The sequence below is a fragment of the Lactuca sativa genome, chromosome 6 (assembly GCF_002870075.4).
Source record: "Lactuca sativa cultivar Salinas chromosome 6, Lsat_Salinas_v11, whole genome shotgun sequence".
Taxonomy (NCBI): domain Eukaryota; kingdom Viridiplantae; phylum Streptophyta; class Magnoliopsida; order Asterales; family Asteraceae; genus Lactuca; species Lactuca sativa.
Genome location: NC_056628.2, coordinates 202,232,394 through 202,247,241, shown reverse-complemented (window position 1 = coordinate 202,247,241; position 14,848 = coordinate 202,232,394). Strand labels below are relative to the sequence as shown.

Below are 14,848 nucleotides of genomic sequence, written 5' to 3'. Positions count from 1 at the left end.
ACCAAGGTTTCGTGGGACATGTTCTGGACAATGGAGGCTACAAATGAGGTTGATAGAATGAGAATAAGATGCTTAAATAGGGCACCAACTCCTGATTTAGGGTTTTCCCAAAACCTGGCTAACTTGTCGAGTCAGTCCTCTGACTCGTCGAGTAGGTCACTTAACCCGTGACCAAAATCGCGCTCCTACTCGTCGAGTCACCCATCTACTCGACGAGTCACTCCCTTATCTGAGGTTTCCTTTCCTTTTTAGGCCTCCTGAATTCAGGGTGTTACGTTCCTACCATCACATGAGAGCCAAAAGAGCTTGGTTTTCTTGATATTCAACTGAAGGCCTAATTTTGGGTCAATAACCTTAATGATGTCTAGCGTTTTGGCTACCTCCTCCAAATCTCCAATAAATATGGCATCATCAATGTACAATGCATGTAGAAGGAGTTTGTAATTGTCTCTAATATTATGCAAAAGCGGATGCAACACAAAGGCAAAAAGAAGTGGTCCCAAGGGGTCTCCTTGATCAACTCCGGTAGTAGACCAAATATGCATGTCTCCTAGATTTGTTGCTCTACCCACAAGAATATAGAATGACACCTCAAAATAATGCGGATCTATAACTGTTTTTATTTTTTCAAAATATCTATGTTTAGGTAAAAAAGTAAAAAAAAAAAAAAAAAAAACTCTTGACGAAGAGGAGTAACCGCAAAGCAAATAGTTGAGGGGTTGAGGGACAGAATTTAAAAAAGGCGATGATATTATGTATTTCTACTTTCTCACCTCAAGAAATCTCTTGTTTCCATTTGAGTCTCAAGATTTGTTTAAAACGCATCCTTTCTCTCTTTCTCTCTCTTCCTCTCTTTGCTTTCTCTCACCGAAGGCTTCGTCTTTGTTTCTCTCTCCTCCGCCCTCTGCCTAAGCGTTTTCTTTCTCTCTTTTCCCAAAAGAAAAATAAACATTCGGCTACAATAGTAGAAGAAGAGCTCCCATCATCACTCTAATTGATTCCCCAACTTATCTTTCTGTTTTGATTTTTCTTACATAATATTTGAACTCCAATTCTTCTTCTGTCGATATTTTATCCAAATTCTTCCTCTTCCGGATCCACATTTAAGATTTCTTGCGCCACTTTCACTCAACCCGCAAAAATCTCATCGTTCATAGCGAAAAAACGAGGTAATTCTTTTCATTAAATCTTGTATAATTTATCAGCGTGATAAGGGTTATTGCATGTTTAATTAGATCTCAATTGGGTTTTGTTTGTTCGTTTTATTGTATTATCCGCAGGAAAATTGGATAATTTGAAGTTGGTGGCGGTGTATTAATCTGGAGTGAAATGCTAGGGTATGGTGGATTGTCAGGGTTTTACAACCTATTTTGGGTTTCTTGTGATTACCCATCTGGTTAACCTATTGAAACTGTGAGTTTTCCCTCTACTCCTTTGTTTCTTCCCATAGAGTTCCATATTCTTTGATGTTTTTTAGGGCTCGATCGTTTAATTGACCGAGTATCTAGTTTCCTGACGTGGGCCCCGTAATTTAAATATCTGTTATATGCGAGATTCTGCCTTTTGCTGTTCAAAAGTTTGCTTCTTAACTAGAATTGTTTATGGCATCGAGGTGCATGAAAAAGTCTTTCTACTGTTGACATTAGACACATAGGAGAGGGATTGATCTGCTATATGATATAAAAGGATATATTAAGCTGATAGTTTTACTGTGGTGTTTTCTAATCTAAGAAAATAAAATTTTGATATTATGAAGCATCCCCTAAAAAGATGTTATGAAGTGATGTTACATTGTTACCAATAGGACAAAATTTGCATTTTCATGTCCCACCCCAAAAAGGTGGGACATGGATTCTCATGTCTGTGTAAAAGACATATATGCCCTCATCATCCTCACAATCGAAAGTAGCCCTAGAAATCCAGTTGGAATGCATTGGATTCACTCTCGATCCCACATCTATGCAAAAGACATGAATACCCTCCAAAACAAAACAAAATTCTTGATTTGCATTAAGCATATATATAGTGTTGTTATACATAAGATTAACATGTTTTGCATATTTTTAAGGATTGAAAAGAGGATATGGCTCTTCACAAGAATGTTCCTCCCAATGAACCAGCTAGTGGGAGTTTAAAGTCGTTGACTTTTTCTGGAAAGGTGAAGGAGAGAGGTCAACTTGTTGAGATGGATAATAAAAGAGGAAATGAAGGTGAAGCAGATATTGACCTTCGAGAGGTTTATTTTTTGATTATGCATTTCTTGTCAGCTGGGCCATGTCATCGGACATATGGTCAGTTTTGGAATGAGCTTCTTGAGCATCAGTTGTTGCCTAGAAGATATCATGCTTGGTATTCAAGAACTGGTGCTACAAGTGGAGATGAAGATGATGATGGCAAGTCTTTCCCTTTGAGCTACAATAAGTTGGTGGAAAGGTATCCTATCCATCTTCTATTTCTTTTAATTCAACTTCATTTTGTATATTAAGTCATCGGGCTAAAACCTAGAAAAAATAATGTACTTCCATTTGTTTGTTTATGATTTGGGTTTCCTTCTATTATACCAAAGTATAGCTATTTTTTGCATTTAACTCTTCAATCATCATCAGCTATAATTGCATACAATAGTTCTTTTCAAACATTATTGTGATGGGTGATCCGAGTCTTGTTTAATTTGTGTTTGGTTAGGTATCCTCACATAGAGAAGGATCACTTAGTGAAGCTGTTGAAGCAACTGTTAAGTGGTGCAGCTTCATCATCATCATCATCATCACAGGGCATCATTGTAAATACTCCATTGAATGCTGCTGCTGTCCCTACTCTTTTGGGCACTGGCTCCTTTTCACTTTTGAATGGTATTATCTGACCAAATATGATCACAAAAAACTATAAATTTAAACCTTTTTTATTTTTTTTGTTTTTCAAGATTCTCCTATCTGGATATTTGATTGATAGTGAAAGAAACAATGAATGATTATTCAGGTGATGTGAAGAATAAGGAAGTGAAACGGGGCCCACCAGGGTTCATGAGGTGGCCTCATATGCAAGCGGATCAAGTGCGTGGGCTTGGGCTGAGGGAAATTGGTGGAGGCTTTGCAAGGCATCACCGGGCCCCATCCATCAGGGCAGCTTCTTATGCCATTGTCAAGCCATCCACCATGGTTCAAAAGATGGAGAATCTTAAGAAGCTTAGAGGCCATAGAAATGCTGTCTATTGTGGTAACTCAGCTTTTCAAAATCTTTATATATTTTGTAAAGTCAGTTATGAGTTTTATGTGTGATGTTTTATTTTTTTTCAGCAATATTTGATCGATTAGGGAGATATGTGATTACTGGTTCGGATGATCGGCTTGTAAAAATCTGGTCAATGGAAACTGCATATTGCTTAGCCAGTTGTCGTGGACACGAAGTGAGTAGTACTTAAAATTCCTTTTTTAACCCTTAATTTTAATAATTAGAAGTTGATTTATCATTTTTATGTTTCAAAATCAAATAGGGTGACATTACAGACCTTGCTGTGAGCTTCAACAATGCACTGGTTGCTTCTGCTTCAAATGACTGCATTATTCGAGTTGTAAGATCTCATTAAAAGTATATATATATTCATAATTTCATTTTGGTTTAGTTAACTTTTTTTTTTTTTTTTTTTTTTTGACAGTGGAGGCTAGCAGATGGGCTTCCGATTTCAGTCTTACGAGGTCACACAGGGGCAGTTACAGCAATTGCCTTTAGTCCTAGGCTGGGCTCCGTTTATCAGCTATTGTCGTAAGTTTATTCTCAAAAATTACATATTTACCCTTGTTTTGTTAGACTTAGATACGACAAAAAAAAAAGGATTATCAAAATTCAAAAGGTGGAGTAAAATTACTTCTTTGCCCATATTTCATAACATTAATCAGATGTCAAAGAAACCCATAAAGATTCACATCCAAACAAACACCCCTTAGTTACTGACTGATTCCCCTATGATTTGAACAGAATGGATATTATCTGTAGCTTTATATGATGTTATTCTATTTTGATTTTGAATTTTGATTTTTTGTTTAGGTCGTCTGATGATGGATCATGTAGGATTTGGGATGCTAGGCATTCTCAATTCAGTCCAAGAATATACATTCCTAAGCCTCCTGAACCTCAACCTGGTTAGTAAATATTTATTTTTTATGATTAAATATTTATAAATGAGTTATGTATGTATGTATACCTTTGTTTTGGTAGGGAAAAGCAATGGCCCATCAACATCAAATTTTGTTCCTCAAAGTCATCAGATATTTTGCTGTGCATTCAATGCTAGTGGAACTGTTTTTGTCACTGGAAGCTCAGACACTTTTGCAAGGGTATAATCGGGATTTTCAACTTCCTTTGTTGACTTAGATTCTGTTTGTTTATGTTGTTTTCATTTTGTGCATTTTGTTTGTAGGTTTGGAATGCGTGTAAACCTAGCAATGATGATCCGGAGCAACCCAATCATGAGATGGATATTTTAGCTGGGCATGAAAATGATGTTAATTATGTACAATTTAGGTACAAATAAAATTTTCTAAACTTTTTTTTTTTTTTTTTTTTTTTTTTTTTTTTTCATGGCTAAAAAAGTACAAATCCTTCTGTCTTTTGATGCAGTGGCTGTGCTGTGGCTTCTAGATTTTCTCTATCTGATGCTTCTAAAGAAGAAAACCTTCCGAAATTCAAGAATACATGGTACTCTTTTATTTTTTCTTTATAAAAATTGGGTTAAATACAAGAAAATAGCAATGTATGTGTATTGCTTTGTTTATTACAGAATTCTACTTACCTAAGTATAACAATATCATCCAAATAGAATGTAATATTCAGTGCTATATTTGGATAGAATATATCAAGTAGTATGTCCTAACAAGGAAAAAGTTTATTGATTTGTTTATTATAGCATTCTACTTGACCCAATTATTGCAATTTCATCCAAATAAATGGAAGTGATTTGCCATTTCTTCCATTTAGCTCTAAAAGATTTATCCCATTCCACACACTTTTGTTTGAGTATTCTTCAGGTTTACCCATGACAACATTGTGACTTGTTCCCGAGATGGAAGTGCAATTATTTGGGTTCCAAAATCACGTAGATCTCATGTGAGTGTGTGCTATTTTAAGCCTTCCAATTTTTTTTTTTTATACCTTGTCATTTATGTGTTAAATTAAATGAAAGTACATTGGCATTTGTTGGAATTGTAGGGAAGAGTTGGAAGGTGGACACGAGCGTATCACCTGAAAGTTCCTCCACCACCAATGCCACCACAACCACCACGAGGAGGTCCCCGGCAAAGGATTCTGCCGACACCACGTGGTGTTAATATGATTGTCTGGAGCCTTGACAACCGTTTTGTCCTTGCTGCCATCATGGGTAGGTTTAATGTATCTTAAAAGTTTCACCTTTGCTTTTTCCCAACAAACTGTTTTTTTTTTTTTTTCCTTTAATATATAAAATATGCAAACAATGTTTTACCCTTTTCCATATTTTAACCAATTACCAGTAAAACATTGCATTTTATGATCCTAATGAAACTCTGGTTCATATTTTTGCATAAAAAACCGCTTTTTTTTGCATAGGTTGGGAAAAAATTAAATCTTGTTACATAAATGCACATTTAACCTTTAAAAAAGGGAAAATGCTAGAAATCCAGTTGAGTATTGTAAGCTTTCCATGGAAGCCATTTCATAATATTTAACTTTCTTGAACTATTCAGTATTAAGACAACTATTTGATCTCCTTTACAGAAAAGCCTGTAAAGAGGCATAAAATATAAGGTTTCTATCATTTACCCAAATATTAAATGGCTTTTATGAAAGTTCTACAGTTCTCAAATAATTTGGCTCTAATAAAAAACATTTTTTTTTCATATTGGTTCTCTTACAAAATAGTAAAAACCATCTTTCTTAACATTTTGCTCAATTAGCTTCTATTCTAAGGTGGATCTATCTAGTATTTTTATTTCTTTGTATGCTGCATAATTCCTTGCTGAAGTTGTAAATTTTATGGAATAAAGAAGTCCCACTCCCACCCAAATGAGTTGTTGTTCATTTCTAATGGATGCAGATTGCAGAATATGTGTCTGGAATGCTGTTGATGGTAGCTTAGTCCATTCTTTAACTGGTCACAGTGAATCTGTAAGTCCTTTGCACTTTGGAGTCAGCTTTATGAAAACATGGTAATATTATTGAAGGGTAGTATCGTAAAATAATAGAATAAATCAATAAATATAAACTGTAGTGCTTAAATGGGAACATAAATAAGGTGTAATGAGTTTTTTTTTTGCCTAAAAAGGTGTAACATTTGATACTGATAACATAAGTCCCTTAAAAAGAAACATACATACATATATATATATATATATATATATATATATATATATATATATATATATATATATATATATTGTATAGAGAAACATATAAAAAGGGGCATAAAGTATGTTACTTTTCACGCAAGAAGTATTCCTAATTCAATAAGATAAACGTGTCTAATTGTTTTGTAATGATTGTGATATTAATTGTAGACTTATGTTTTGGATGTTCATCCTTTTAATCCACGAATAGCTATGAGTGCTGGATATGATGGAAAAACAATAGTGTGGGATGTGAGTACTTACTTACATCTTTAAAACTTTATTTATTTTTCATTTGATCTGTTTTACTAAATGATTTCATTTTGCTTATAAATTATTTATATATAGATTTGGGAAGGATTGCCTATTCGTATATTTGAAATCGGACGCTTCAAGCTAGTTGATGGAAAATTCTCTCCGTAAGTTGACAGCATAATCTGTGTCATGCATTCAGACATTTTTATAAAAGTGTACTTTGAAAAATCGACCCAATTATAATTTATAGCAATGTCATCCAAATCCAAAGCAATTTCCATTTGTTTTTTCAAAAAAAAAATGAAAGTTGGGTGGATAAGATTTTCCAAAGTACAATGCCTTAATAAAAAGAAAGTTGAAAGTACATTGCTATTTCTTGCATTTAGCCCTAAAATAATGATCTATCTATATAAACGACTTAGCTGTTGTTTTCTTGTGAATTATTATTGTATATCACCAGGGATGGGACATCCATTATACTGTCTGATGAGGTTGGTCAGTTATATATATTAAGCACTGGCCAAGGAGAGGCACAAAATGATGCAAAGTATGATCAGGTATAAATAAATATTTTTTTTTATATAAAATATAAATAAAAAGTCAGTTTTTATACTGACACTATATGAGGGTGGCAACCAGTTTTTTCTTGGAGATTACAGGCCACTTGTCCAAGACGCACATGGAAATGTTCTTGACCAAGTTAGTTTTCTTTTTTAGAAATACTTAATTCTTTTCTTTAATAAAACCATGTAACTATCAAAAACCTTATAAAAACCACCCAACTTTCTAATTCTGTTATAAAAACCCTCCATCTCCATCTCCATCTCCATCTCCATCTCCATCTTCATCTTCATCTGCATCTGCATCTGCATGTTACATGTTTTTTTGGTCAAAATCATTAATTTTGACAAGTAGAATGGAATTGGTAGAACTACTTTTGAACTCCACATGCTAAGTTAGGACAAGTATATGGTATGCTTTGAAAAGTATTCAATGTAAACTTTTTTTTTGAAAATAATATTCAATGTATGGTTAATTCTAAAAAATTACATAGTTATTCAAGATAATAATGTAACCAACCGTGGGTTTTATAAATTTGTTGTTTTTGGATCTTAAATCTTTTATGCTTTTTGGTCCTAATATCCAGGAAACACAACTTGCTCCCTATCGAAGGAATATGCAAGATCTCCTTTGTGATTCAGGTTTGTTCAAAAGAGATTTGAATTGGTTATAATTTTATCTGCAACTTGTCAAATTGGTCAAATGGTTTGAAAGTCAACCAAATTTTATTCAAGTTTGTACAACGGTGGCTTTATTTAAAAGTTACTAATAAGTTAGATGATTAATGCAAGAAATGAAATTTCTAAAATTTGAGAGTTACCCTTTTTCCATTTCTAACATTTAATAATTTCTAAAATTCAAATTTTGTTTTTAGGCATGATTCCATACCCGGAGCCTTACCAAAGCACATACCAACAAAGGCGGTTAGGAGCTCTAGGGTTTGAATGGAGGCCATCCTCTGTGAGGTTTGCTGTAGGAACCGACATCAGTCTTGACCAAGAGTACCAGGTCCCACCAATTGCTGACCTGGATATCTTAATGGACCCACTTCCAGAATTTCTTGATGCCATGGATTGGGAACCAGAGATAGAAGTACAAAGTGATGAAAATGATTCTGAGTATAATGTGACCGAGGAGTATCGGTCAGGAGGAGAACAAGGAAGTTTGAGTTCAAATGCTTCGGGCAGCTTGGAATGCAGTGGTGGAGATACAGAGGATCAAAGCGACACTACTAGTATCCGTAGGTCTAAAAAGAAAAAGATCAAGGCAGAAGTAAGTCTCCATCTCACTTCCACATAGTAGCATAGCATCCTTTTCCTGACATTTTTTTGCACTTTTTTCAGGTTGAGTTCATGACATCTTCAGGGAGACGTGTGAAAAGGAGGAATTTAGATGGTGAAGAGACTGCAATCAGAAACAATCGAAGCAGAAAGTCAAGATTCGGTCAAAAAGCTTCTAAAAAGAAGTCGTCTCAGTCCAAATCTTCAAGGCCAAGAAGGGTAGCTGCCCGAAATGCCCTAAGTTTTCTTTCCCGAATAAGCGGAAAAGCCTCCGAGGGAGAAGAAGAAGATGAAGAAGAGGAAGAAGAAGAAGAAGGCGGCGATTCATACGAAAGCTATTCAAGTCAGCAAGAAACCGAAGCCGGAAGTGAAGAAACTGAAATGTCGTTCGAAAATGACCAAAACGGACATTCAAAAGGTAAAGAAATCGCATCCGAAGACACGGGTATTCCCCAAGAAAGTCCGGAACCGCGTATTCCGACTGGAAAAAGACGATTGGTGTTCAAACTTCCGAGAAAGCGGTTGGTTTTAGAGAACAAGATAGATGATGTTGCGGGCCCGTCTTCGATAGATGAATTGAGTAAGGATTTTATAGGAAATGGCGAATTTGAAAGTAATGAAAACGGTTTATCGATGCAAAACATGAATCATTTAAGCCTTCTTGAAGGATATAAAGATGGAGATATTAAATGGGGAGGGGCAAAATCCCGTTCATCAAAACGTTCAAGAATCTCTGAACCAATTGCTAAATCATCGCCATGCCCCGAGGGCAATTTCGTCAATGAAGAACCGACATTCGAAAACAAGGAGGAGTTCACGGTTCCCACAAGTCCTTTCGATGTCCAAATTGAAAAGGGCAAAATGGTCAAGTCCGAGCAGGATAATGAGACCCATATCCTGATGCCGACAAAGTTTAGAATAAAGTCAAGTGTGCTTTTAAAAGACCAAGATTCTCCAACAAAACTAACGATTAGATCATCGGTACAAGAATCAAGAAACGGAGGAGAAGGTACAATGTTGTCTGACGACTCAACCTCGGATCTTCCGGAAACAAAGTTAACAAATTCAGAGGATATTCAAGAGACCCAAAAGCCCGATTCGCGGGATAAGATGTTTAAAGAAGTTTACAGACGGTCAAAGTCAACCAGGACAAGGGCAAATTCGTCAATTAACGGTGAAGCAAGTACATCTAACACAGACAATCAAAACGAAAGAATCGAGCCCCGAATCCATGGGACACGTAGGAATGTGAATTTGAGGGTTGTAGATGATGTGGATGTTTCTGAAGACACTTCAAGTAAAGAAAAGTATTCCACGGATGGAGGTGATGAGGGTAGGTTGAATTCAAGACATACCGTTGGATTAAGATCGACACGAACGAGAAGAAGCGTTGATTATAATCGGAAAAATAGGTCACCAGAGAAAAAGAAAACACATCAGTTAACAAGAAGCTCATGGTTGATGCTTTCGACTCATGAGGAGGGGTCCCGCTATATTCCTCAGCTTGGGGATGAAGTAGTATACTTCAGACAGGGTCATAAAGAATACATTGAGGGTAGCAATTCAAGAGAGATGGTTCCATGGAGATCACTGAAGGGAAACATAAGAGACGTGGAGTTTTGTAAAGTCAAAGATCTGGAATACTCAACACGTCCTGGATCCGGTGAAGGCTGCTGCAAAATGACCCTGCAGTTTGAGGACCAGTCTTCCAATGTTGCTGGAAAATCCTTCAAGCTGACTCTTCCGGAAGTTACCGGATTCCCTGACTTTCTAGTTGAAAGAAGCAGGTATGATGCTGCAATGGAGAGGGACTGGAGGTGTCGCGACAAATGCCAGGTGTGGTGGAAAAACGAAGGGGACGAAAACACTGGGGAGTGGTGGAATGGGAGGATTGTGGGGGTGAAGGCTAAAGATGCTGAGTTTCCTGATAGTCCATGGGAGAGGTTTTCTGTTCAGTATAAAGGCGACACTGAAATCCTTCTGCATAGTCCTTGGGAGCTTTATGATGCTGCTGCTAATGTGTTGGAGGAGCCACGTATTGATGATCATGTTAGAAATAAGCTTATCCGTGCTTTGGCTAAACTCGAACAATCAGGAAACAAATCTTCTGAGGTGTGTGCTGAGGGCATTTTCGTCTTTTGAATTCCTACTAACAATAATGTTAGACTGATTGGGTTTTTTCAACCTATTGCAGGATCATTATGGTGTTCAGAAATTGAGACAAGTATCTCAGTCATCAACATTTATCAACAGGTATGTTATGTATATATCTTTTCTAGTACACAAAAACAAGTCAAGTTGGTTAGGAAATGTTACAATTTGAAATTTGAATTTGTTGGTAGGTTTCCGGTGCCTTTGACACTTGATGTAATCCAATCGAGACTAGAGAACAATTACTACAGAAGATTTGCAGCAATGAAACATGATGTGGAGGTGTTGTTAGAGAACGCCGAGATTTACTTTGGGAGAAATAAAGATAACTCAATGAAGATGAGACGTTTATCAGACTGGTTTACAAGGACACTTTCGTCTTTGTAGCTTTCAATTTTCTTTTCTTTTTTTTTTTTTTTTAAAAAGCACAGTTTTGTAGGGGGAAAAAAGCCAGAGTGTTGCGAAATTGGTTGGTGGTTTTTACTTGTAGATAAATTATCATGACTTGTGAACCTCTAGGTTTTTTTTTTTCTAAAGGGCATTTGGCATTTGGCATTATGAAGATTGCTTTGGTTTCTTGGATTTTAGTAGTAGGAGATGATAATTGTATAGACCATAGACAGACAAACAAACAGACAGATTCTTAAAGCAATCTAACAGAAAGTCGAAACATTTCAGTCCATGTTACGGTTGTCATTGCTTTGCTTTGTGTGTTTAATTATTATTATTATTATTATACATATGACCATTTCATCCTTTGTATATTTTAGTAAACAGAAAAAGCGAAGAATATTTAGATTCTTATTAGTTATATAATTTTTGCTTTGATAAAATCAGATCTCACGGATTTAATTATCAGTAGAGCTTGTCTTCAAGTGATTTTTATTTTATATTATTATTATTATTATTATGGGGTGGAGGGGTTGAAGAGCATTTTTGATCTGTATTTAGATGGTTTTTTAATACGTCGAAAGAATAATCTTATTTGCAAAAATAGATCTTATTAGAGGCTTATATAATATTCTTGGTAATATGTCTATCATTATATTATGAAAAAGCTCCATGTATAGAAGTAAATTGAAAAAACACATCAACAATAGCTTGTTTGACTTTGAAAAGTTTATTTGATTCAATAAGGTGGTATTGTGGATGATGTTAGTTTGTGTTATGTTCACCATTGTTGCTTTTTGGTTGATAGGTATTTATAATGGGTGGTTATGGTTCTTGTATTGACAACTGCTACTGTTAGAGTGTTAGTGTACGATTTGGCAATTGTTATGATACAGCATAGCATGGTTATTCTTTGGTGGTTAGTGTATGTGTATTGCCAATTAGATTGAACATAGAAGATAAACAAACATATTCCAACTCCTAACAACCAAAACATTGAATAGTGAATATAAAAGATGAAACAATAATGCAAGGTAAGGTCCATTTTCATACTTACAAACCGTTGCCAATGCAGTGCAATGTTCATATTAATACTACTAAATAATACACCATTAATGGTGGTCATGCTTATGGTTACTTAGTATTATTGTCAACAATACACATTGGTTTGTTGATTATACAATCCGAATATGATGTATGTATGTATGTTCCCATCACAAACAAAATGCAAACATTACACAAAATACAGTTAGATAGATGAACAAAATCCAACTTCCAACCTTCACCAATACAAAATATTAAGGGAGCTTCTAACCAGAAGAACACAACCCAACTTACTTATAACCTTCAATCTATCTTCTTTCTAGGCTCACCACTTATCAACTAACCTCCTTTAGGTTCTTCTTAGACCTTAACCGACTAGACTAGACTGGGAACATTACCAACTATAAATGTTGCTATTATTTTTGAGGAAATACAGTTACATTTTTACTATTACTATTATTATACATAAAAAGTATACAGCATATTGCAATGTTTAAGTTTTAATGCGCATCATATGATTTAGCTGAAAAAACCCCAAAAATAAACGTTGTTTAGTGATTTTTGTCTATAGTGCACTCACATTTCATTTTCCTCACACAATCTGGTTAAAGTGATTCAAACTCTACTAAAGCAAGTTATGATTAAAACAAACTAACTTTAACTTTTCGACACCATTTCATAGATGAAGTGATTCAAACTCACATTCCTCCTAATCATACATTAGTCATCATTAGGATTAGGATCACACTTAAAAATGTCACAAATTTTCATCCACATTTTCCAATCAATCATAAGTTTGGTTTGTTCCAAAAAAACCTTTAAAATTCATACTGATTTCTTGTCTCTCAATCCCTCCACCTATGGCCACAGTTGGGATTGCAGCACACGAAAAACAATGTCATACCTTCTTCCCCTCTTGCAGTTGCCTGACATATAAATAATAAACAAAAAAACACTATTAGCTATTTGTAAATAGTTTTTCTCTATCAAGATTTAAGTTATGCTCACATTAAGTCTTTCTATTGAATCAAAAAGAAACAACACCTTAGTAAGAAAGGAAGCATAGCATAGAGCATATACTGTGTGAGTTTAAAAAAAAAAAAAGAAAAAAAGTGTTTGTTAATGTTAATACCTGGAAGAAAACAGCCTCTCCATGACCACATTGAGCACATCTAACTGCTTTAGTGCGGGGAAGAGTTGGATCAGCAGCAACATCCTGCAAGACTTGAGTTCTCTCCCCAACTGTATGGTGTACCTCATTTCTGTACACACAGTTGTTATCTGCAACCTCCTGTTTTTAATTTTTAATTAGTGATCTGAATGAACTTTCAAGAGATTAGAAAGGGGCATCCTTGCCACTTTTGTGTTTATCTTGTACTAGTCACACAGTTTAATGTCTTGGGGTTTCATAACTCGCTATAAGTTTTGATTATGCAAAGGAAACAGTTTCAGCTCGAAAATTCAACGTCTTTCTGAAACGCCTTTCAAGACTGATACACATTTTTAGGGTTTCTAACAAAAAGCTTTTTTCGACTTGTTTAAGTTACAAAAGATACAACGTTTACGACATACGCGAAAAATATTAGGGTTTGCAAAAGGTAGTTGCATGTCACCTGATGATCGCAGTTGCGGCAAGCATAGAGGAGGATCTTTTGGTCTTTATCTTCTCTAGGGTAGAGAATGTTGTTGCTGCGAGTTCAAATTGTTAAAAAAACAAACTCAGACATTTACACAAACAGTTGGTGCTCATGTGTGGGAACGAATATTGCGACTTGACTTTAGGATCAATGACAAAATGATCATAGAAGAACTATAGTTACCATTCTCGGCAAAACTTCATGGTACTCATCTTGGCTAGATTTGTGGTAAAAAGAGGTGATCTTCGAAATTTATCTCCTCTCGCTCTGAAGCAGCACCTGGTTGAAGTTGGGGTGAGTGAATGATTTCAAAATGGGAACCGGAGAATGAGACGATGTAATTTGGGGAACCGGTGAATTTCGAAATACAATTTTATTTTATTTTATTTTTTTCTAAAAGAATAATGTAACTGGTGATGTGTTTTGGGTTTTAACCCATATTTTAGCAACTCTAAATAAGATAAACAAATTCAGCCGAATTTAATACCAAACAAAAACACTAAAAACTAGTCTAAACAACCTCATAAAATTTCAATAGATTCAACATATTAAGCAACACATAATAGATAAAACTTTAACATAAAAGATTAAACAAATTTCAACAGAAAACCAACTTCATCAGATTAAACAAGTTTCAATAAAGTAAACAAAATCCAAATTTCAAATTCATCATTCATGGCTTGTATAAAATCATAATGAGCAAACATAACAATACAATACAAATCAAATTTCAGCATAAGTTGTAAGTTGCAAATAGATTTCAGCTTCATAGGTTGTAAGTTGCAAACAAAAATCACTCAAATCAGATTTCTGATTCAGGGGTTCAAGAGAGAGGTCGAGAGCCTGAGAAGGCGAGGACTTACTAATGCGTCGGGATTCGAGAGCCTGGCCGATCTTCCTTATGAAATTGAGAGAAGATAGGTTAGGTTAGCGATTCTTTGTGCCGTCTTCACGGATCGACTGGCGGTAGGTTAGCGATTTAAGTGCATGCGGCGTGCTTGAAAGGTTGAGAGAGTGAAAAAAAGAGGAGCGTTGTTCCTCCAAAATACCACATACCAAACGTACAATAAACATATATTGGGCCCCGCCCGGTTTCGGACCCCGTCCGACATTGAGTTGAGCTCGGTAAAATGGGCCGCACCCAATCATATAATAACATATATCAAAATAACAC

At 35.4% G+C, this 14,848-nt stretch overlaps 2 protein-coding genes across 2 annotated transcripts; one reads left to right on the top strand and one right to left on the bottom strand.

Annotated features, from left to right (window-relative positions):
• Positions 1-804: 804 nt before the first annotated feature.
• On the top strand, positions 805-11,285 carry LOC111914161 (uncharacterized). The gene is made up of 24 exons (XM_023909913.3): positions 805-1,169; positions 1,281-1,413; positions 2,069-2,433; positions 2,686-2,852; positions 2,980-3,216; positions 3,297-3,406; positions 3,494-3,571; positions 3,656-3,762; positions 4,045-4,139; positions 4,216-4,334; positions 4,418-4,521; positions 4,618-4,695; positions 5,025-5,103; positions 5,206-5,374; positions 6,068-6,138; positions 6,528-6,608; positions 6,705-6,775; positions 7,072-7,168; positions 7,251-7,310; positions 7,759-7,813; positions 8,047-8,444; positions 8,516-10,564; positions 10,647-10,705; positions 10,795-11,285. Exons 3-24 carry the CDS (start codon positions 2,084-2,086, stop codon positions 10,988-10,990), a joined length of 4,830 nt encoding a protein of 1,609 aa, XP_023765681.1. The 5' UTR covers positions 805-1,169; positions 1,281-1,413; positions 2,069-2,083; the 3' UTR covers positions 10,991-11,285.
• Positions 11,286-12,689: 1,404 nt separating this feature from the next.
• On the bottom strand, positions 12,690-14,015 carry LOC111914160 (DNA-directed RNA polymerases II, IV and V subunit 9A). The gene is made up of 4 exons (XM_023909912.3): positions 13,858-14,015; positions 13,651-13,726; positions 13,170-13,328; positions 12,690-12,963 (listed from the first exon to the last, which is right to left on the bottom strand). The coding sequence occupies exons 1-4, from the start codon at positions 13,884-13,886 to the stop codon at positions 12,883-12,885; spliced, it is 345 nt and encodes a 114-aa protein (XP_023765680.1). The 5' UTR covers positions 13,887-14,015; the 3' UTR covers positions 12,690-12,882.
• Between the last annotated feature and the right edge of the window lie 833 nt (positions 14,016-14,848).

Coding starts and splice junctions, on each gene's coding strand:
- LOC111914161 (XM_023909913.3), top strand. CDS start 2,084: ATGGCTCTTCACAAGAATGTTCCTCCCAATGAACCAGCTAGTGGGAGT. Junction 4,696..5,024: donor CCGAAATTCAAGAATACATG/GTACTCTTTTAT, acceptor AGTATTCTTCAG/GTTTACCCATGACAACATTG. Junction 6,609..6,704: donor GAAAAACAATAGTGTGGGAT/GTGAGTACTTAC, acceptor ATTTATATATAG/ATTTGGGAAGGATTGCCTAT.
- LOC111914160 (XM_023909912.3), bottom strand. CDS start 13,886: ATGAGTACCATGAAGTTTTGCCGAGAATG. Junction 13,727..13,857: donor ATGAAGTTTTGCCGAGAATG/GTAACTATAGTT, acceptor TTGAACTCGCAG/CAACAACATTCTCTACCCTA. Junction 13,329..13,650: donor GCCGCAACTGCGATCATCAG/GTGACATGCAAC, acceptor AATTAAAAACAG/GAGGTTGCAGATAACAACTG.